The 24,288-nt window shown below is 32.2% G+C and overlaps 2 protein-coding genes across 2 annotated transcripts in view; one reads left to right on the top strand and one right to left on the bottom strand.

Annotated features, from left to right (window-relative positions):
• LOC126884443 (serine palmitoyltransferase 2-like) overlaps positions 1-18,591 on the bottom strand; it is a 53,411-nt gene extending 34,820 nt beyond the window's left edge. The window contains exons 1-2 of the mRNA XM_050650383.1: positions 18,433-18,591; positions 3,523-3,848 (exon numbers count right to left, since the gene is read on the bottom strand). Coding sequence (XP_050506340.1) covers positions 3,523-3,848; positions 18,433-18,471 — 365 coding nt within the window. The 5' untranslated portion in view covers positions 18,472-18,591. The remainder of the gene's footprint in view (positions 1-3,522; positions 3,849-18,432) is intronic.
• The window catches only part of LOC114335865 (uncharacterized), a 129,980-nt gene that overhangs the window by 56,154 nt on the left and 49,538 nt on the right, over positions 1-24,288 (top strand). The gene's annotated exons all lie outside the window — the stretch shown is intronic.

Genomic DNA, 24,288 nt, shown 5'->3' with positions numbered 1-24,288 from the left:
AGGTTCTCTGGAAGCTAGGATATTATAAAATTTTTCAAGCGCTGTAAGTTGAACTTTCTATAGCAAAATCTCGACTAGAGAAACTGGACTCCGACATTCTTCCATATCACAAGGTCCCAGCTCAGTCAGCGTGAGTAACTTGACTTTAAGGGGTTATTACTCGTTTTAAATAGAAGATATTTCGTACTTATCAATTGTCATTAAAATATAGATATTTATTACGATGCTGTAAAAATTTCAACTCTTAATATTTATAAACAATAGAGATGTGATTTTTCAAAAAAAAGTAAAACTTGGCTATTATTGGTCCTAGAAAGTGTTTTTTTTCATTTTTATCTGCATTTTTTTACCAGATTTTTGACACAACCAATTATAATTATTTATCAGAAAAAATTACAAAGATCTTCTAATTGTTTATAAGGAAAAAACTTACCATTTTTTTATCGAGTTGTTTAACAACATTTAAAAAACAAATATATTATTTTTTTAACTTTCTTAGTACTTTCAGTCTTAAAGTAGTCATTGCACTTTGGCAAAAAGCTCTGAAGACACTCCTTGGGCAACAATGATTGTTTAAACATTCGATGTCTGGGATAAACATTTAACATAACTTGTAAACTAACAAACAGATCTTCTTGAGGTTTTGTAAACTAATAAAGGCACTTAATTACCTCATGATCAAGGTATAATAAGTTCCTTACGGCCTATTTGGTAAAAGTTATTAACGTTTCCAAAATAGTGCAAAAAATGTGGTTTTTTGCAATTATCTCGGTTAATTCTTTATGGATTTTAACTTGTAAAAATTAAAATTAATCGTTTTTTTGTGATACACAACTTTCATAACAAAACTTTTGCTGTAAAGATGATACTAAAAATGCTATAGTCAAAAAACAATATTTTCTGACTTTGGCATTTTTTTATAAAAAAATTGGGTCGATTTGCGAGTACCTCTGTATGTATTTTTAATTAACTATATCCTCCCTACGATTTAGCACCTTCAAATACCTGTATTGATTTTTTTCCCGTTTTTATTTTTCTACCCTGGTCTATATAAGGAATATAACATGAAAAATAATGAGTATTTCTTAAGGACTTCAAAACGCAAAAAATATACAGGGTGTTCTATTTAAAATAAGAAAGTTAATTAGATTTCTAGAAAAACTGAAAACGGACGATGGAAAAAAAATTTGACAACAATGTAATTACCACTATAATATCGGCCGCATTAAAACACCCTTACCCACCAAAATGTATAAAAATCGTTCAAGCAGTTCACGAGAAATTACCGTACTTTCCATACTTTCTCGTTACCCTGTATATAGATAACTATACAGTATGATGCAAATTTATGGAATAAAGTCATTATTTAAAAAACACGTCAATAATGCAAACCGACGTCACAGGATACCTCATTTAAAAGGTCTCCTAATCGGCTTTGCAATGATGCAATTATTTGAATATTTATTTCTACAGGGTTAACCAAAACTGTTGGTATATTAGTACAATATAACTGTTTAGTAAAATACAATCAAATTATAAGAGATGTTGAAATTGACGACCTTCAGCAATGATGCAATGAGAACGACGGACAGTAAATTCTTTTCTAACGTTTTAGATGACTTCAGGAGTTCTTGACATTATTCAGTCGACTTTGAAACACTTTGAATTTACACATACGTGTGTGATGATGATGATACACGTGTATATGAATTCAAATATCTCATAAAAAGACTAACGAAATCAAATCGGGAGACCTTGGTGGCCATTCGATAGATCCCCACCTATTCACCTACCTGAGAAAATTTTATTAAGCTAATTTTGTACCTCAACGCCGTAGTGTGGAAGAGCTCTATCCTGTAACACCGCACATAATTTATAGCACACCACAGATCATTTCCATATAGAAATAGATTTTTCAGCTTTGGCATCAAATTATCATCATCAATCGGCCCTGATTTGTCCATTGTTGAACATTGGCCTTCTCCAGATATTTCAATCTTCTTCCAATGCGCCTCTGTTATCTAATTGGTCACAATTCTTTTGTGGTCGTCGGTCCATCGCGTTGGTAATCTTCCTCGGATTCGCTTTTCTGCCCGTGGTCTCCACTCAAGCAATTTTTGGTCCACCTGTTGTCTTTCATTCTTGCAACATAATATCCTCCACTCCGGTTTGTCTACGAACTTCCTCGTTTCTTACTCTATTTCTTAAGGTTTTTCCAAGAATTGATCTCTCCATCTTTCCTTGTGCCCTTTTAAATTTTTCAGTTGATGTTTTTGTGAGCTAAGGTTTCTTCTCCGTATGTGAGAACTGGTAGAACGCACTGGTTAAAAGCATTCCTTTTTAAATGGATTGGTATTGTGGATTGGTATATTTGTTTTAAACATGTCTCTCATTTTTCCGAATACAGCCCAACCTAAACTTATTCTTCTGAGTAGCTCACATGTTTGGTTTGTGTTGCAAAGAAATTGAAAATGTTTATACATTTAAATTCATTTTACTCTTTTGTTGAGTACTAAGGAATCTTTCTTGTAGGAACTTTTACCACGCTGAGCAGATGGGTTGTGAATTATTTAAAATTCTCTCATCTTAATTTCCTCGGCATCCTGTATGATTTAAAATTTTTGAAAATTTCAGGAGGTTGTAACCAAAGAAAGTATTCTACCTGTTGTCAATCTGGTGGTATGGGAACGATATTTATTGTCGTTCTCTGTGCTACTTCGATTGATAACTTATTTTGTTTTTATTTAAATTATAACGAACGATCCACAATTATTGGGATCAAAGCTATGTATCTGTGCAAAAAGTTACGTATGTCTTGTTTTAATCTGAAAGACCGCCGGAGTGTGACGTCACGGCTAACTGCGGCTATATTCAGTGTTGTTATGATCACTTTTCCAAACAAAGAATAAAGATTGAAAACACGTTGAAAAGATACCCAATTTCAAGACTTTTAATTCGTATAAAGTTAAAATGTTGCTTCCTCTGCTACTTTTTATGTTCAATTATGGTGTTTTTGAAGTTGACGTACGTACACTGACAAGTATCTGTCAAAGTTGACGTAAACTGGAAAGTATATCTGAAATAATAATAGACATGCGCTGTATCGTTCAGAGCCACCTATGATGACAATAATTTTGGATCGCATGTGATTTCGGACTTACTATCGGATATTATCCATACCTCGCGAGTACTTCGCACTTTACTCGGGTAATCCTAGAATTACCCGTTTATCTAACTTTACCCGTAACATATACATTGTAAATTATGATTTGGGAGTGCTCCTCGTAACATTCAACATGTCTTGGTTGGTTTTTTTCTAATGCATATTTGTTGTGATTGTAGTATAGATATTTGTTATATTTTTTGTTATTTAAATACATAGAAACCGCTAAAATATTTAAAATATTGCGACAAAAGGTTGTATAATTTTACATGTGGTATTGAGATATCTTAAGACTTATGTAGCAGTTCTTAAAGACCTAGGAAAATGAAAATTTGTATAATATATTTCATGTAACCTACCGATACTGTGAGTTTATGGTAAACACTCGATCTCTAAAAGTCACTTCAGGTCCTGCGATACTACATATGGTCCTCTGACAGTCGTTATATCGGTAAACTACGTATTTTAAATAAAACGGCGTGTAGTTATCAAGAATGCTTTCGTAACCTTTTCTATTTTTTTCTTCTACTACTTTTGAAGGAAACAGAAATTCGTTTAAAAATCCTATTGCTATAAGAATGTAGTACCCAATCCGTGCTAGCAGTACTGTAAGACATGTAGGAGCTTCAAATTCGACTTCCGATTTTGTTGCTTTTTTCCGTCTTGTGTTAATGTATTCATTTTCCTACAAAACAAAAAATTAAAATAGTTTAGTTACCACTATATCAATACTAACTCCACACTCCACCATTACCTGGTCCCAATCCCAAGATGAGAAAGGAGGAGGGTTGTGCGTGAGATTAGCGACCTCACCACATAAAAAATACTATTGGTAAAGAAACTTCTACAAGCCTCGGAAATAGGACGGATAACGCGATGACGAAAATGGCCACGGAAATGGATTTGAGAAAAACAACGTACATAGGATGCTGGAATGTCCGAACAATGTTTGAAATAAGTAAAACACATCACGTGGCAAAAGAAATGGATAAAAATAACATTAGTATATTAGGATTATCTGAAATTAGATGGAAGGGATGTGGAAAAACAAGAATTGAACAAGACAAAACAGTTATATACTCGGGAAAATGTGGCGAAAAAGACCGACACGAGATTGGTGTTGCATTCATGATTTCAAAAGAAGCAACAAATGCCCTAATAGAATGGGAAGCCATCTCGGATAGAATAATAATGGCTAGAATCAAAGAGAGATATAGAAATCTAATAATTGTTAATGTATATGCACCAACAAATGAAAAAGAACAGAACGTAAAAGATGAGTTTTAGCAACAGCTACAGACGGCATACGATAAAATACAAAAAAAATATAAAAAAATATTGTGATGATAATCGTAGTTATGAATGCCAAAATAGAAACGAATAATAGTGGAAGAGAAACTGTAATGGTGAAAGAAGGATTGGGACAAATTAATGATAATGGTAACAAGTTTATAGATTTCTGCACCCAAAACAGTTTAGTCATAAGTGGAAGTATATTTCAACACAAACGCATACATAAAGTAACATGGACATCCCCCAATGGACAAACACACAATCAGATTGACCACATAACCATAGATAAGACATGGAGGCACTCACTGTTAGATGTTAGAGCAATGAGAGGGGCAGACGTAGGGTCCAACCACATGTTGATTAGAGCCAAAATCATACTCAAACTAGCCAGAAGTAAGAAAACGCCAATGGAACAACGAGAAATATATAACGTTCAGTGGCTCAAAGACGGAAATGAAAGTACTGAAGAATATAAGACCAAGTTAAGAGAATTATATAATAAAACTTACAACACACAAAATGCTACGATAGAAGAGCGGTGGGATAAATGCAAGTATGTATATTGTATATACACAAGCAGCAAAAGAAACGATAGGAATACAAAAAAGAAGTAATAAACCATGGCTATCGAGAAGCACGTGGGAAAAAATAAAAGAAAGGAAACTACTTAAATGTAAAATGCTAAAAAATGATCTAAAAAAAAGGGAACAAATGAAGAGAGAATATAGAGAGAAAGATAAAGAAGTTAAAAAAGTGCGGCAAACGACAAAAGACAATATAACGAAGAACTGTTAATAGAAGCAGAAACAGCAGCAAAAAAGAACGGCATGGGAAATCTGTATAATAATAGTCCAGAGAAATAAGATTTTTCTCGTGACACATCCCCCTCCAGGCCGAAACCAAATTTTTTGAGTAGTATGGACATATATATTAATAGGTCAAACCGGCAAACAGGTGTATGTTCTCAAAGAAATTGAAAGTGTGTAAAAATTTTTTTTAATAATCAGCTAAGTACTTTCAACACATAACGTGCCATCATCAGAGCTTCGTCCTCTTATAAATCCTTCATAGAAGAGCAATTGTTAAAATTCACATGATAAATCACGGATACTTGGCAAAAGCCACAGATATCGGGTATAAAACCCTTAAAATTAAAAGTTCATCACATCTAAATTCTTTTTTAGTTTAAAATTACAACATGGCTGCGTCAAACCATTGTGAGTTCACGTGAACTCACAATGGTTTGACGCAGCCATGTTGTAATTAATTTTAAACTAAAAAAGAATTTAGATGTGATAAACTTTTAATTTTAAGGGTTTTATACCCGATATCTGTGGCTTTTGCCCAGTATCCGTGATTTATCATGTGAATTTTAACAATTGCTCTTCTATGAAGGATTTATAAGAGGACGAAGCTCTGATGATGGCACGTTATGTGTTGAAAGTACTTAGCTGATTATTAAAAAAATTTTTTACACACTTTCAGTTTCTTTTAGAACATACACCTGTTTGCCGGTTTGACCTATTTAGAAGTGTGTACAAGTCATACAGTCTGTTTCAATATATATTAATAACCTATATGTTTCCTGCAGCCGATTTTGATGATATACATAGTTATAAACAAATGAAAATTAAAAAACGGTGAATTTTCGCTTTTTTCGTCTATTACTAAAAAGTGAAGCATTCCAAACAAATTTGGGAATAAGAGACTCATAAATTATATAAAAAACTTCAATATGGCGTTCGCTGAATATGTATATAGAAATTTTGGGAACACTTAAACGTAACTTTTAAAAAAGGTTTTATTTGAAAAATCACAACTTTTACAACTTATGGAACTATTGTTATACAATTAAATACAAATTAAAAAGAATGCTGAAAAATGTATGTTGCATCTATCTATTGGTTCGGTTATGCTGCGTCGGCTTCCCGGTCATCGGTCAGCTTGGGACGTTGAGGCTTGCATTTCTATATCCTTATTTGTTGCTAAGAAAATTGCAAAAGAAGTCATAAATTTTGAGATTTTATAAATGTTCATAACTTATGTAAAAATTAACTTAGAACCTTCTAATTACACGAAGTGCTAAGACTTCTGGTGCTTAAATCATATTTTAAATTTCAAAGCAATTGGTCAAATAGTTTAAAAGTTATTTAATTTGTTTATCCCAAATTATAAGTCAGAAAATGATGAAGTTACAGTAATACATTGGATAGTTTATGAAAGAAGAAGATTTACACTATTAACTTAATTTAAAAAATGAGAAAAAGTAATTTTAGACAGTGTAAAATTATTTTGCAGAAACATGTCGATTTTTTGCTTACTTATATAAACAATTAGAATAACTTTTTAACCGTTACCCGCAGAAAAATTATTTTTTCATATTTAGAAAGACTGAATTTTTATACACATTTAGAAATAAAAACAATTGTCCTAGGACAATTAGGGACGAAGTTAGCCCCACCTTTTTGAATTCACATGTTTTTGCGAAATAATTTTGCAATATTTAGAAATATTTTTGGTCATTCTTTTTAATTAAATTAATACTGTAAATCGTCTTCTTTCATAAACTATCCAAAGTATTACTGTAACTTCATTATTTTCTGACTTATAGTGTTGCAAAAAAAATTAATTTGGGATAAACAAATTAAATAACTTTTAAACTTTTTGACCAATTGCTTTGAAATTTAGGGTATGATTTAAACACCAGAAGTCTCAGCATTCCGTGTAATTAGAAGGTTCTAAGTTAATTTTTACATAAGTTATGAATATTTATAAAAACTCAAAATTTATGATTTATTTTGCAATTTTCTAATCAACCCATAAGGATAGACATATTCAGCGAACACTATATTGAAGTTTTTGAAGTTATACTTCTTTAGGAGCGATGGGAGTGAAATTTAATATGCGCGAATTCATCAAAAATCTTGTTCCCGGCGAAGACGCATTATACCTTTGCTCTGATTGGGTGTTCAAATGACATGACAATAATTGTTCGATATGGAGGTTACGGATAAACAAATATTGTATATTAGTTTTTATTGTTGTGAGGACACAGACAAAAGCAAGTTTATAATTGTAGTAACTTTTTAAATACTTTTTAAAAGCAACAGGTACGTACTTAATTGTAAATGTTTCAGTATTGTAATAAAAATTTACATAGGTACTTACCTATTTGGAAAATGTATGTAAGTACCTATCTATTTTACCTATATTTATCTATATTACATAATTTGATTACCAACAAAATTTCTTCCTCTCTTCATCTAATATACCTATTGTTTTCTTACTGTATGTTTTGTTGTATTTGAATATTTTAATTCCCTTTGTAAACGTGAACACACACACACACAAAAATCAAACTAATCTGATTAAATTCAGAACTGTCAAACAGTAAAACGTTCAGTTAGCCTACCTTCCCACATGACAATTACGTGTAAGTGGTCAAGTCGGGTGACGGGTGTGTGTGTGTGAGTGGATTTCAACTCTAAGCACGCGGGTTCGAATCCAATGAAAGTTTTTATTTTTTTAATACATTTTATGATTGTGAATATATTTGTTATATAATTTTTTTCAGAAAATGCTTATTTAGTTAAAATTTTTGCTAACAATTATTGTTCAAAAATCATTTCTTTGGTGCATTTTTCAATGTGTTTGTGTGTGTTTTATTCTTTTATTTTTTTAATTTTTGGTATTGTTTTAATAAAAATGTTTGGAAAGTAGTAGGTATTAAAATTAGTTTAATATTTAAATAAAATATAAACAAACTGTTTAAAGTACATATATTAATTCCGTTGGAATCATATAATAGAAGTATAACTTCTTACGTGCATACAAAGTACACACACATTCTTTTTTTATACGATTTATGAGTTTCTTACTCTCAAATTTGTTTAAAATGCTTAACTTTTTGGTAATAGACGAAAAAGCAAAAATTTACCGTTTTTGATCTTTATTTGTTTATAACTATGTATATTATCAAAATCGGCTGCAGGAAACATATAGGTTATTATTATAGATGTCCATACTACTCAAAAAATTTGGTTTCGGACTGGAGGGGATTGTGTCACCAACAGGATATTTTTCCCTTATTTCTCTGAACTATAAAACGACGAAAAAACTATATAAGCTCGCGCGGAAAAATGAATTGAACATGTAAAAGACAAAAATGGCAAAATATTGAAGAATGAAAAGGAAATAGTTGGGAGATGGATCGAACATTTTAGAGAAGTATATGCCAACAGAATAATAGAACACGGAATCAGAATCAGAATTCACAAAAAAAGAAGTAAGTAAAGCAATACAACAGCTGAAAAGAGGGAAAGCAGCTGGAATAGATAACATTACCACAGAACTACTGAATGCAGATAGAGAAACATCGGAAGAAATCCTGTATGTACTAATAAACAGAATATGGCAGGAAGAGAGCATACCTTATGATTGGAAAAAAGATATAATTGTAAAGATACCCAATAAGGGAGATCAAACGAATTGCAACATTTGGCGAGCAATAACACTACTTTATACAGTGAGTAAAGTCATGACAAGGATGATATTAGAAAGAATGAAAGAAACTATAGACCAGTTGTTAAGACCAAACCAAGCGGGCTTCATAAGTAATAAAGCATGCACAGATCATATTAACACATTAAGAAACATTGTAGAACAAACAATAGAATGGCAGAGCAAAATCTATTTGATTTTGATGAGCCTTTAGACAGACTTTAGACGAGCCTTTGACCGAATTAACAGGGAAAAAAAGTGGGAAATATTAAAGAGATATGGAATTCCATTAAAATACATAAGAATTATCAAAATGTTCTATGAAAACTATACCGCACAAATCATGCACAATGGGAAACTCACAGAACCAATCAACATAGACAGTGGAGTCAGACAGGGGTGTATTCTATCTCCAACCATATTTTTGATCTTAATTGACTGGGTCATGAAGAAGGCAACGAAAAATAAAACAGGATTTAGATGAAATGCTTTCGTTCAGCTTGAAGATCTAGACTTTGCGGATGATATATATCTGGTGTCCGAAAAAAGACAACATATGCAGAAAAAACAGAAAAGGTGACAAAAGAAGCAAGAAAAATAGGATTAGCGATTAACACAAGAAAAACCAAACTTATGAAGATTAATATGAAGAAGAAGTAGAAAATGTACAGCAGAAGTTTTGCTATCTGGGAAGCACAATTGACGCTAGCGGTGGAATAGAAGAGGAAATTAATGGAAGGATAACTAAAGCCCAAGATGCGTGCTATATGCTGAAGAAAACATGGGAGTCCAATAAATTAACAACCAAAACCAAAACCAGGATATTTAATACAAATGTAAAGAGCATTTTGCTATATGCAGCAGAAACTTGGAAAATAGAGAAAAAGATTATACAAAATGTTCAAACATTTGTAAATAGGTGCCTTAGACGTATATTGCAAATATATTGGCCAAATCGGATAAGTAAAAAGGAACTTTGGAGAAAAACTAATCAAGAGCCGATAGCCAAAACAATAAATAGACGCAAATGGAAGTTTATTGAACACACATTAAGGAAAAATGAAGTTGATATAACCAAACAAGCCCTGGATTACCAACCAACTGGAAAAAGAAAACAAGGCAGACCAATGACATCCTGGAAAAGAAATATTACCAGAGAGCTAGAAGACAATGGGTTAACATGGAAAGAGGTGAAAGCCCTGGCCAGAAACAGAGATGAATGAAGGGGGACTCTAGAGGCCCTATGTTCCAAATGGAATCAAGAGGAGTAAAGTAAAGTAAGTATATCAATACTAGACGATTTTTAAGTTATATAAGATTTGCCGATGACATAGTACTTATAAGCAACAATACAGAGGAACTAATCTACATACATGCTAAAGGAGCTTAAACGAGAATCTGAGAAAATCGGTTTAAAAATGAATTTAAATAAAACAAAAGTGATGACAAATCAAAATATCACAATCGACTTAGATGGACGTGAGATCGAAAGGGTCGAAGAGTATAATATATGTTGTTACGAACAATGTTGTTACGAACAATGATGTAAATAGGCCATTGACGTTAAAGACCAGGCATTGTCGTGAATGTTTATTTCCCCTGGTTATTAGCGATAATGCCCGGCCATTAACGACAATAACATTAGCTATTGGCCAATGTTATGAAAAAAATAACCTAAAATTAGAGTTTTCATCAATAACCGGTCAATAACGACAGTGGCCAAAAGCAAATGGCCAATGTTGATAAATAAATAAAATTACGTATGATGTCCTATTATTCTTTTATAGAAGATAGCTGTTGAAGGCTAATCATTTTTATTTTGACAATATAGTGAACCATAGCATTTTGTAACACCTTTTACATAAATTTACTATGAGTAATTTCAGCACGAGCACAGAAATGAAGTAAATAATAAACATAACCTTTAGTCGAAATTTCAACATTGACCGATTAACAACGGGCATCGTTGACATTGACCGGGCAATGATGGAAATGTTATCAAGAATTTAAAATTATTATCAATACCCAGTTTCTATGGGCAATAACGTTAATATCTGGCCATTGTCGACAATGACTAGGGGAGAGTTGGACAAAACCGGGTAGGTTGATAAAACCGGGTACCCCTTAATTCTTCTAACTGTCTGCTGCTATCTATTAGACAATGATAAAATTAGTGTCCCTTTACCACCAACAGTCGTGTGTATTCATTTCTACCTCATTTGAGTAATCTGTGCCGGAGCAGTAAGACCTCACCTGTTTTTTGATGCAGGTAACTCGATTTTTAAGGTAAGTTTATAGCTGTTTTCTCCTCTAATAAATAACTAATGGGCATTTCAAAATTCAATACATGTAACCTAGTATAATTTGGCCAAAAATTTTGAATCTTACTTCATAACTTAAACATTTAAATAACATTTAATGTCTTGTTTACGAGTTGAACAAAACCGGGTAGTCCGAAAATCGACAAAACCGGGTACCCGATTTTATCAGACCCGTTGTTACTTCCAGTTTCTGCAGTGGTTTTTTTGCTTTTAGTTAACTACAACATGTGGCTTCTTCTGTTGAAGAAGCTAGTAAGGAAACTAGTAGGAAAAATTAAAAAAAATCTCCAGTCGTAAAAAAATTAAAATTAAATGAACTGGACAAAAAAAAAGAAAAAACGTGGTGAAAAGGGCTGCACCAAAAACAAAATTTTGGAGAGTTTGGAGGAAGAAGATAATAATGACGATGCGTGTCTATATTACAATTAACTATTTTCAAATTATAATGCGAAGGAAGGCTAGATAAAATGTGTGTTGCACAAAATGGGCTTATGACGCCTGTAGTGGCTATGATGATGTAGATGAAATTTTTATTTGTGACTTCTGTTCATAGATTTTCGATTTTTGTTCACATACTTTTAATAAATGTTTTATTTTCTGTCCATTGGTCTTTTTAAATGGTAATTAAGTTACTACCCGGTTTTATCATACCGGTTGGACAAAACCGGGTATTTTGCAATATTTTCATAAAAATAAAAAAAATTTAAAATCTAAGAATATTTTTAAAAATTGACATTTAGTCCGTTCTTTAACACATTCGCGGTCATGACTGCATATGAAGTCACTTACTCCATAAGAATACGTGTATAAAATGACAGCGTGTCCGCGAATGTGTTAACGGTAAAATATTGCAAAACCTCTAAATTTTAAAGAACCGCTTGGATTGACATGAAATTTGGCACACACATAGCTAACAAGTCAAAGAAAAAAAGTGATATTGTGCCGATATGTGCTTTTGCCCTGGGGGTGGTCTTCACCCCCTCTTGGGGGTAAAAAAATATTCGTCCAAAATAAGTCCGGAAATGGGTAAATTGACTAATTTTAAGTGACTTTTGTTCCATAGAGCTTTTTTTTAAAGTGATTTTTTAATAATATATTGTTATGGAACGCTTACAATTTTGAACATCTTTAACAACAAAATACTTGGAGCACAGAATATATTATCCTGATGTATTCTCTGCTTGGATCTTCCAGAAATAATACACAATAAATAACTTTTTATTAAGTTCACTTCTTAAATCAATTATTTATCAAATACACTATATATCAATAATATTTAATCAATAACTCAACATATTCCCGATGCAATGTCAAATATTTAAAATTGTCAATGATTGTCAGTGTCTGACTGACAATATATGCTGACAATATTATATTCCGCTGAGTGCGTTGTAAGACAAAGATAGATTTGAAAAATATTACCACAACATTGTGTACATTTTTTTCGAATCCTGAAAAAACCAATAAATATTTTTAAAAAATTTAAACGCAGAATGAAAGACTAAATTATTACCGAGGGCCGAAAGTCCCTTAGAATAAATAAAAAGTTTATTTTGAATGATATATTTGAAATTAAATATCGCACTAAATTTTCTCTTAGTTTTTCACCCCTGTAACTTATTAAAATAAACATTATAGAAGTTCTCAGGGACTTTTGGCCCTCGCTAATAACGTAATCTTTCATTCTGAGTTTAAATTTCTTAAAAATACTTATTAGTTTTCTCAGGATTCGAAAAAAATGAATCCTCATTTGAATAGCATTGCAGCCGAAAATACGTACCGATCCTCTTAAGTGATCACACATAAAGAACGACATATTTAATCTAATAAGAGACTAGGACAACACGTCACGCGGAAACGCAGTTTGTCCTGGATGATAACTCCTAGACCTAGCGCCATCTAGGAAATAAATATGAATTACTAACTGACGTGACTGTATTTAAGAGTGAAAAGAAAATCAAGGCCTATTTCATACTTTACGACTTTGGTCGTCACGTGCTCATCGGACTTTATTAGTACGGCACGCCACGACCGTCGTCCATTGCAGTGACATTGGACGACAGGCGAGGAGCAACGGCACGACAGTTGTGGTCGTGGCTGTCCTGTGTAAAAGGCTCCGTACAGTGCTGTATTGAACTAATGGAATGTACGACTAACTGTCGTTACGACCGTTTGTCGTGACGACCGAAGTCGTAAAGTATGAAATAGGCCTAGTGTTGTAAGTTGTGGATACATTGCAGGGGCGTCATTTGATAGGGTTAGGGGGGGCAAATGCCCCCCCCTGACCCTATCAAATGAAAATGACTGAAACCCTGACTGAAAATGACTGAAATTTACAAAAAATAGATCAATCAGCGTGTCTACTTGAGTTGGAAACATATGGGAAACTTTTTTATTATTAATTTTACGAAAAAAAGTTATTCTTTATAAAAAGTTCTGCATGCCCCAAAACCTAAGATTCAATCATCAGATATCAAATTTTCTGAATATTATACGAGGTATGTCAAAAAATATGAACTTCGTTCAAGAGTAAAGTACCTTTATTTCTCTCAATATCGAAAATGCTTATTCTGAAAAGTTGTTTGGAAATAAAAACTAAGCTCAAATATGCAATTACATGCTTCTAATTGGAAAAAAATATTTTCCAAATTTTTCTAAAATTTATTGATACTAACTTCGTTTTGATTCATTACACATACGATAACTCTTTTATTATTACTTTTACGAAAAAAAGGTATTTTTTATAAAAAGCTCTGTAGGTCATAAGGCCGAAGATGCAACCAACAGATATCACATTTTATTAATTTTATACGAGTTATGTCAAAAAATATGAATTTCACTCAAGAGTAAAGTACCTTTATTTTTCACAATGTTGAAAACAGTTATTAAAAAAGTTGTTTAGAACTAAAAACTATGTGTCAATATGCAATTACATCCTTCTAATTGAAATACTGTGAAATATAAAGGTGCTATAATATTGAGCGAATTTCATATTTTTTGACGCACCTCGTATAAAATTAATAAAAGTTGATATATCATGGTTGTGTCTTAGATTTTAGACCATGCAAAGCTTTTTACGAAGAATAACTTTTTTTCGTAAAATGAATAATAAACGAGTTATCATATTTGTAAGAATTAAAAACAATGTTGGGTATCCTTAAATTTGAGAAAAAATTTTTTTTTCAATAAGAAGCATGTAATTGCATATTTGATCTTAGTTTTTAATTCCAAACAACTTTTTATCATAAGAATTTTCGATATTGAGAGAAATAAAGGTACTTTACCCTTGACCGAAATTCATATTTTTTGACATACCTCGTATAATATTCAGAAAATTTGATATCTGTTGATTGAATCTTAGGTTTTGGGGCATGCAGAACTTTTTATAAAGAATAACTTTTTTTCGTAAAATTAATAATAAAAAAGTTTCCCATATGTTTCCAACTCAAGTAGACACGCTGTATAATGTCTTGTATATACAGTATGTCCCTGTAAGTTGTATCCATATGAAAAACTTTTTTATTATTAATTTTACGAAAAAAAGTTATTCTTTATAAAAAGCTCTGCATGGTCCAAAACCTAAGATTTAACCATCAAATATCAAATTTTTTAAATATTATACGAGTATGTCAAAAAGTTTGAATTTCACTCAAGAGTAAAGTAGCTTTATTTTTCACAATATTGAAAATTGCTATTATGAAAAGTTGTTTGGAATTAAAAACTGTATTCTAGTATGCAATTACATACTTCTAATTGAAATTTTTTTTTTGAAAAATTATGGTTAACTAACATTATTTTCAGTTATTTTAATTCAGATAACTCGTTTATTATTAATTTTACGAAAAAAAGTGATTCTTAATAAAAAGTTCTGCATGGTCTAAAATCTAAAATACAACCATCTTATGTCAAATTTTATCAATTTTATACGAGGTATGCCAAAAAATATGAATTTCGCTCAAGAGTAAAATACGTTTATTTTTCACAATATCGAAAATTGTTATTATGAAAAGTTATTTAGAATTAAAAACTATGTTTCAGTATGTAATTACATCCTTCTAATTGACGTATTCTGAACTATAAAGGTACTTTACTTTTGATCTAAATTTACCTTTTTTGACATACCTCGTATAAAATTGATTAAATTTAATATAAGATGGTTGTATTTTAAGTTTTAGGCCATCCAGAACTTTTTATTAAGAATCACTTTTTTTCGTAAAATTAATAATAAAAGAGATATCAGAATTGAAATAACTGAAAAAATAATGATAGTTTTCCATAATTTTTCAAAAAAAAATTTTTTCAATTAGAACGATGTAATTGCATATTAGAATATAGTTTTTAATTCCAAACAACTTTCCATAATAGCAATTTCCAATATTACGAAAAATAAAGCTACTTTACTCTTGAGTGAAATTCAAACTTTTTGACATACCTCGTATAATATTCAAAAAAATTTATATTTGATGGTTAAATCTTAGGTTTTGGACCATACAGAGTTTTTTATAAAGAATAACTTTTTTTCGTAAAATTAATAATAAAAAAGTTTTCCATATGGATACAACTTACAAGCTCCTGATACATTGTCGCAAGGAATATTAATCGAAGGAGGCAATATAGTTTTTGATATAGAATAGATGTTGATGATGATGATATGATATTAAATATTTTTAGTCGCCTGTAGGAGAATAATGTCAAGATCATATATACAATACAACAGAAATAGAGACGAAAATATCTAAGGACAGAGATATACACGTGGCATTTGTAGACCTTAGAAAGGCTTACGACACCGTGCCAAGGCAAGAACTATACAAAGCAATGATAAAAATAGGGATACCAGCTAACCTATCACAATCTATCAAGAACATATACAGGGGATATAAAGTATGTACACACACCGGCAAAATTAGCCGAACACGTTAAAAATGGGACATGTTTGATGTCTCGTATTTCATAAACCAGTGGTCCGATTTGAGTGATTCTTTTAGTATTTTATAGCCTTATTATTTAAGAATATCGGTGTAATAATATTGTTGCTAGACAGGTAAATGTCATTTTATACCGGGTGTAACAAGCATACTGTGTTTTTTTCTTAAAGTTCGGAACACCCTGTGGAATATTCCAGCATATATAAAATATTAAAATTAAAACTCGATTGTAGAATTATGCTTTCTTAACATTTTCTTTTTTGATTCATTTGCTTATGTTGGAAAATAAAAAAGTTATGTGCTTTAACAACTAACCATGCTTTTTATCAATAAATCCTCATAGTAGGGGAGAAAAGTATGCTAAATTTGCAATTACTCGAGAGTTCTTGGGACCTGGAGTGGATTGTGAAGAGTGGGTGCTACAAACAAAAAAAGTTAAGTTAAGTTTTCCATAAAGTGTGGGACTCTCCATTTTTCAATTTAATTTTCCATTTCCACCAATCGTTTTTTTCCGATTATAGCGTCATTTATCCATAATAGGAAAAAATGTTGCGAATAAAAGTTGCTTATTTTTACGTCAAGGATCCAAATCTGCAATAAAAATTGGGGGCTCCTATTTAATATTTTAATATAACCCCCACCCCACCTCCGTAGGGGGTCGTGTTTGGTGCCATTCGGTAGATTTTTGAAAAATATTGAATAGGTGTATTTTGCAGTTTTACGATCTGATGTTCATTTCGCAAAATATCGCAGGGTTCGTATTTATAATTTTTAATTTCCCCCACCCCTCTACGTGGGGTGTCACGAGCCCCACGGAGGTGGGGTGGGGGATTTAATTTAAAATCTTAAATAGGAGCCCCCAATTTTTATTGCAGCTTTGGATTCTTTACGTAAAAATAAGCAACTTTTATTCGACATATTTTTTCGAATTATGGATAGATCGCGCTATAATCGGAGAAAAATGATTGTTTCAAATGGAAAATTAAATTAAAAAATGAAAAGTCCCCCACTTAATGGAAAACTTAACTTAACTTTTTCTGATTTTAGCACATACTCTTCACAATCCAATAGGTCCCCATAACGCTCGAGTAACTGCAAATTTGGTATACTTTCCTCCCCTACTATGAGGATTTATTGATGAAAAACATGGATAGTTGTTAACGCACATTATAACTTTTTTATTATCTCACATAAGTAAATGAATCGAAAAGGAAAATGTTAAGCAAGCCTAAATCTACAATCGAGTATTAATTCTAATATTTTACATATGCTAGAATATTCCACAGGGTGTTCCAAACTTTAAGAAAAAAACACAGTATGATTGGTACACCCGGTGTAAAATGGTATTTACCTGTATAGCAACAATATTATTACAACGATATTCTTAAATAATAAGGCTATAACATACTAAAAGAATCACTCAAATCGGACCACTGGTTTATGAAATACGAGACATCAAATCAAACATGTCCCATTTTTAACGTGTTCGGCTAATTTTGCCGGTGTGTGTATATATAAAAATCAATATAACAAAATGACTACTACAGGGTTTCCAAGAATTTGGAAATATAAGAACACGGCGAAATAAAAGAAACGAAGAATTTGAAATACTTGGGTTTTACAATGTCGAAAAACGCAACAATAGAAGAACAGATAAAAATAGATCGGAACAAACAAGATATTGTATAAGACAACTCCATAGTGTAATCTGGAATAAAAACATTAAAGAAAAAACAAACAAAAAATTATATACCAAACAATAATATGAAGTATCATGCCATACGCAGCAGAAATGTGGATCGTTAACAAAAATCCAAAGGAGCATTATGGTGACCAAAATGGAATTCTGGAGAAGATGCTGCGGCACGACCAGAAGAGACAGAATATCAAATGATGTGTATGTTCTGGAAAAAGAGGTAAGGATAAAAATTTCAAAGTGGGAAAAGATGCCCTGCAAGATATAGATGAAACAAGACTAAAATGGTACGGCCACGTACGTATAGTAGTCTCTCCAGGCACTCTCTGTCAGTGATCTGAATTGAACTACAACCGATAGATATTTTAAAAAAAATATCTACTTACTTGTTGTTTTAAACCAGCGCCAATATTAAATTTTTGATTTTTTATTGCCTACTGTACATATGTAAAAGTAGACCTACTTAAAAAGATACCAGGTGATAATATTCGTGTGTCTACTGTATACATAAAAATAAATTATCCGAAATACCTTTTCTATTACCACTTCAGCAAAATCCTTATTACTCATTGCTAATTTGTCTACTTAACATAGATTTTCATATACATGTCACTACAACTACACTAATAAATAATTTGTGCCGATTGATAAGAAATAAGTCATTTAAAAGTTACTCACTAGTTTCTAATTTTTAAAAATGTTTACGATTCTGTAATTAATTATAATAATCAAACTTTATCAGTAGTATTCTAATAGTGTTATTAGTAGTGGGAAACTACATTTGCAATAATATGTAGAAAGTAGGTACGTGTGTAATAGTGATGTAACGAATATTTGTATTCGCATTCGCATTCGCGAATACTCGCATATTTTTGCATATTCGCATCCGCATTCGCATTCTAGCCCATTAAATGAACGGGAAATACGGCGATAAATAAAATTGGCCCTATTTTTTTTGGTAAAAAAAAATCGTGAAAATTTCTCCCTGTTTAGCACCCCAAATGAAATTAATAGTTACTGCTTTACAACAATTTACTTTACTTATGTATTTTTTATATGATATAATAATAATAGACTACAAGCTATACTGGGACCGCACTGTGCTCACAGACCAAACAGTGGCGCATAATAGACCAGATGTCGTATTAGTCAATAAATTAACGAGACAAACAACCCTCATTGATGTGGCGATTCCTAACAACAATAATCTACGTACTAAATTTACTGAAAAGATCGCCAAGTACAGAGATCTGGAAATTCAAATACGGAGACAATGGAGAATGCAAAGTACCCAGACGATACCGATTATTATGTCTACTACTGGAGTCATTCCGAAGACCCTCCTCGAAAGCATAAACAAGCTGGGTCTTAATGAACATCTTTATAAGACCATGCAGAAAGCAGTACTACTCGCAACGGCCAGATGTGTACGAAAATTTTTGGGAGATACACCTGCATGCCAAGTCACCTAGGGCTCGATAACACGGAAAGAGTCCCACCAGAGCTCAATCCTTTTGATACCGTAGGTATCTGGGATGAGTCAATTTTCCCCTTAGAGGGAGTGTGAGCCGTATGGCTAAATCTGGATAATAATAGCGTTTATTGACCAACAGAATCCATTTACAGGACAAAATATTACACAAATAAAAAATTAAATAAAATATTAATAATTCATAGGTACCGATAATATAACAAAAATTTTACAAAACTAAATTTGAACATAAAGAAATAAATTATTAATCATCTAGGTAGATCTTGGCCATAGAGATAAGTTGCTTTAAACTACAGTTAAATATATGGCAGTAAATACTTAAGGCATTATAACAGCTGCACATGACGAATAGAGGAGAATTTAACATAAGGTTAGTTCTAGCTTGTGTATTTCTGAACGTAATCGAATTTCTTACTGGATAAGACGGAACGTTAAAATTTATTTGTCGAAGGATATCAGGGCTGTCAATGAGATTATGTAGTAGCTTGTACAGGAATACCAGGGAGGCATTAATTCGTCTAGATTCTAATGAAACTAACGTCCAAACCGCTACATAACTCATTATTGCTGATACCCCTCGTAGGATATATACCATTAATTTTATAAGACAAAAATTTTAAAAATTTACGCTGAACCCGTTCTATAATTTGGATGTGTACATCATAAAACGGTGACCAAATGATAGAGGCATATTCCAGTTTACAGCGTACAAAAGTGTAAAACAGTAATTTAATGGCCTTAGTATTAGTGAGATTTCGACTATTTCTAATTACAAATCCATAAGATTTAAGTGCTTCTGTAACCTTTATATTAACATGTTCAACAAAAGTGAGTTTGTGATCAAATATAACTCCAAGGTCTTTAATTTTATTCAAACGTTCCAGTTCATTGCCATCAATAATATAAGGATGGTATGTAGTAGACTGTTTCCTGGAACAACTATAACTACTTTGCACTTATTGGCAGTAAGATTCAGATGATCAGGGCCCCCGCTACCATATGTGCAAAGTGTGCAATGCACACGAGCGCCATCCGTTAGGGGCGCCAAAACCCAGGTTCAAAAATTTCAAAACAAAAATTAATTTTAAAATAAAAGTTGAGACATAAAGTGAATTTCCCCGTTTAACGCCTGTACAACATTTTCGATTTATTTGTGGGATTATTATTTGGCATGACGTTTTATTTTATATAAATATTGTCAGCAAACAAACGCAAAGTGATTAATATGCCAAACCTACCTGACAAATTTAGTTGATCACTTCCAGCAATATAGATCTGACTAATCACTTCAAGAGATTATTGTACAAGAGAACGAATTAGCACACCCTCTCGAAATTAAAGAAGACTTTCCGCCGTCACCAACGGTCAGATGGAAATTTAAACCAAAAATGTTTGACTATGAACACCGAGATGGAACACCTCATGATACAAAAACCGCTTTTAAAATTAGTTTCTTCTTAAAAAATTATAGATCAAACTTTAAGCTCTCCCAAATACAAATTTGACTTATTAAATGAGTATGATAACATTTTCGAATTTTTAGCGACATATTCAAATTAAGTGAAAGCGATCTTTTAACACGTTGTTTTGTTCTTGAAGCACGACAGGCAGATCAGGATAATAAAGATATAGACTCCAATGATTTGTTTAATGAAATTAAAGCGTTAAAGTTGTTTTCATTACCTGATGATACTGACCCCTTAAGTATTTTACAATATACTTATATTTGAAAATAATTTAATATCCACCCTTCCAAACGTAAGCATTTTACTAAGAAATCTTTTGACATTGTCTGTATCTGGTATCTGTAGCTTCTGGCGAGCGATTTTTTTAAAGCTAAAAATCATTAATATAATTATTTAATATCGACAATGCTTCGAAAAAGATTGTATGGGCTAGCAATATTAACAATTGAACAAGAAATTTGAGACAAATTGTGTGTATAAATTTTATAGCGATGTAATAATTAATGAATTTGTGATGGCATGTATAAGTTTTAACAACGTAATTTGAAATAATGAATTGAATTTTATTTTCCTATTGTACCTAGCTCAGGGCCGCCGAGAGGGAGGAGCGGGCCCCGGCAAGAAGTGACGAACGGGCACCCGACAAAAAGTGAAGAGCGAAAAAAATTGTTAAACTTTTTCAAATATAAATTTTATTAAATTTTGATTATATTTATAATAGTGAAAATATTTATAATACAGGTGCTTTTCGAGTTTTCTGATTGAAAAAGATGTCTATAACTTTCTAAAAATCGCATGATTTTACCAAATCATTCTCAATGCCCAAAGTTGATAGGCGAGTGAACCAATCCTGTTTCATTGTAGGTATCACAGCATTGTTTATGCGGGAAAGAAAACTAAAGGATCTTTTCGCTTCTGCAACTGTCACCGGCAATGTGCAAAATATTCTTAACGCAATAACGACGTTAGGAAATAATGAATCTATTTTGAGATGTTTAATTTTATTGAGTAAATCTATTGGAGAAATTGCAGGGAAAGATTCAAGGAAGAGGCAGCATAGGTAGAAAAAAATGTCCTGGCAGAGAAATCTCAGAGAATGATTTGGATCCAGCTCAACTGAACTCTTTCGGGCTGTAGTGTCAAAAGTTAGAATATAAATGATGATTGCCAACCTTTGTCGCGGAGATATCACTGAAGGAAGAAGACTGGAGAAAGTTAAGATTTACCAATATTATCCTTGTATATCGCTCTCAAATGAAAAATTTCACCTACCAATTCTTCACTGATGTCTTCTTTATAAAACTCGCGCATTATATCAATTTTTTTGTCATATTAATATTTTATATTATTATTATTATCATTTAATATTCTCGTCATCGTCATCTCGGAATGTTCACAAAATGTTAAATAGCGAATGAATTTCATTTGCCGTACTAAATATTCTGATTAAATTTCTTATTATTTGACTATGTGTATTAAATAGTTCACAGCGAAATATTTCGTCGGGCTCAAAATTATCAGTCTCATCACTACTAGGCCCAGGCAATCATCAAAAAATCTCACAGGCTTTTTGCGCCGTTTATCTTTATTTGATGTAAATTCTGGATTTATTCCATAATTGCTGGTAACTAATTTAGATTCTTCAACAATGGAAGACCTGATACCTTTAGATTTTGACCCTTTATATTCTTCAATCAATTTCTGATTTTTTGTAAATCTTCTAGAAGCCCTGATATATTTTTAATCTCCATATCCATAGTTATCTGACTGAACTGCAGCATTTGACTTCTGTGATTTATTGCTGCTAAAATTTTTACACCAAATCAAATAAAGGTCATGTTAAATATAGCCGAGGATTAATTAAACGTATTATGGACATAAAGTGAAGAGCGAAAAAAACAGGAAAAATTACGTCTTTGGTCTGGTCGACGCCGGGCCCCCTACATCGCCGGGCCCCGGTAAAATATACCGGCTGTACCACCCTCTCGGCGGCCTTGTTGAAACTTGGCGGCCTTGTTGAAGTTGAAAGATTTAGCAACTAACTTCACACTTATCTGTGTGCGCATACTTCATACGGTCGTTATTCTAAAAATTCACTCATAAAATCCCAACTCACAAAAATTCCCAATCGCGCCTAAAGAAGTATAACTTCAATAAATAAAAACATGATCAAAAATGCCTTATGGGGCGCCAAATTCTTTTTTGCACATAGGCGTCAGTATCCCTTAAGGGGGCCCTGCAGATGATTTTCCTTACACTATTCATGTACGAGATTCAGTTCACTCTGCAGAAAATGACAATCGTTAAGGTCGCTTATCAATGAATAAATCTTTAAGTCATCAGCATAACATAAACATGGTGCAGAAATAGATTCACACAGATCGTGAATAAACAACATGAACAATAATGGACCTAGATTAGAACCTTGTGGAACCCCTGAAGAAGCAAGGTACTTTGCCGATTCGTAACCATTGTAAGAAACAAACTGCGTTCTATTTGACAAGTAAGACCTCATAAAAGTAACAGCATCCTCAGAAAGACCAAAGTGGCATAATTTAGAAAGCAATACTCCGTGGTGAATTCTATCGAACGCCTTCGAAAAATCAGTATAGACGACGTCAACTTGACTTCTATTATCTAGGGCCTCTGAAATATTGTGTGACCACTAATAAGTTTGTCACACTGGACCGACTGGAGACAAAACCATGTTGGTATTGAGACAGCTGATTACGAGTTCTTGAATAAATACGATTATACAAAATTATTTCAAAAACCTTTGACAGATTGCAAATTATGGAAATTGGTCTATAGTTTTCTACCTGATCCCTTTCACCAGTTTTGAATACTGGGCACACTTTTGACTCCTTCCAGAGACTTGGATATTCTTTATCCAGAAGACATAAATTAAGAATTTTTAATAGTGGCACAGTTAAGGCACCTATGCAATCCTTAACCAGAAAAGATGGTATATTGTCAGGTCCACACGTCATTTTGTCTTTTAATTTCTTACTAGCACAAATTATCTCAGATTCTACAATAGGATAAAAATTTAAGTAATCTGCGTTAACTGATGAAGAGTTAGCTATAAAATTAATATCAGATGACAGAAAAACACTGTTGAAAAATTCTGCAAAAACATTCACAATATTTTGTGGTTCGGAGGTAGTAAAGCCATTATATTTCATTACACCAGGAATTCTTGAACTATTATTTTTCGCATTAACATATGACCAAAACGTCTTGGGATTGGTGGATAGAGATATTTGAATGTTATCGACATACACATATATTGTATGCCAAACTGATTTTTGATTTGACAAGGTGTCTTAACCGTTGAAACTCAAGCAAATCACACTGATTTTTGAATCTTTTAAATTTTTTTCGAAACTTTGGTTTTAATTTGATGTTCTGAATGATGTCAGCATCAAA

The sequence above is a fragment of the Diabrotica virgifera genome, chromosome 1, assembly GCF_917563875.1.
Source record: "Diabrotica virgifera virgifera chromosome 1, PGI_DIABVI_V3a".
Lineage (NCBI taxonomy): Eukaryota > Metazoa > Arthropoda > Insecta > Coleoptera > Chrysomelidae > Diabrotica > Diabrotica virgifera.
Note: the sequence above shows the minus strand (reverse complement) of the source record. Positions and strands in the feature narration are given on the sequence as shown.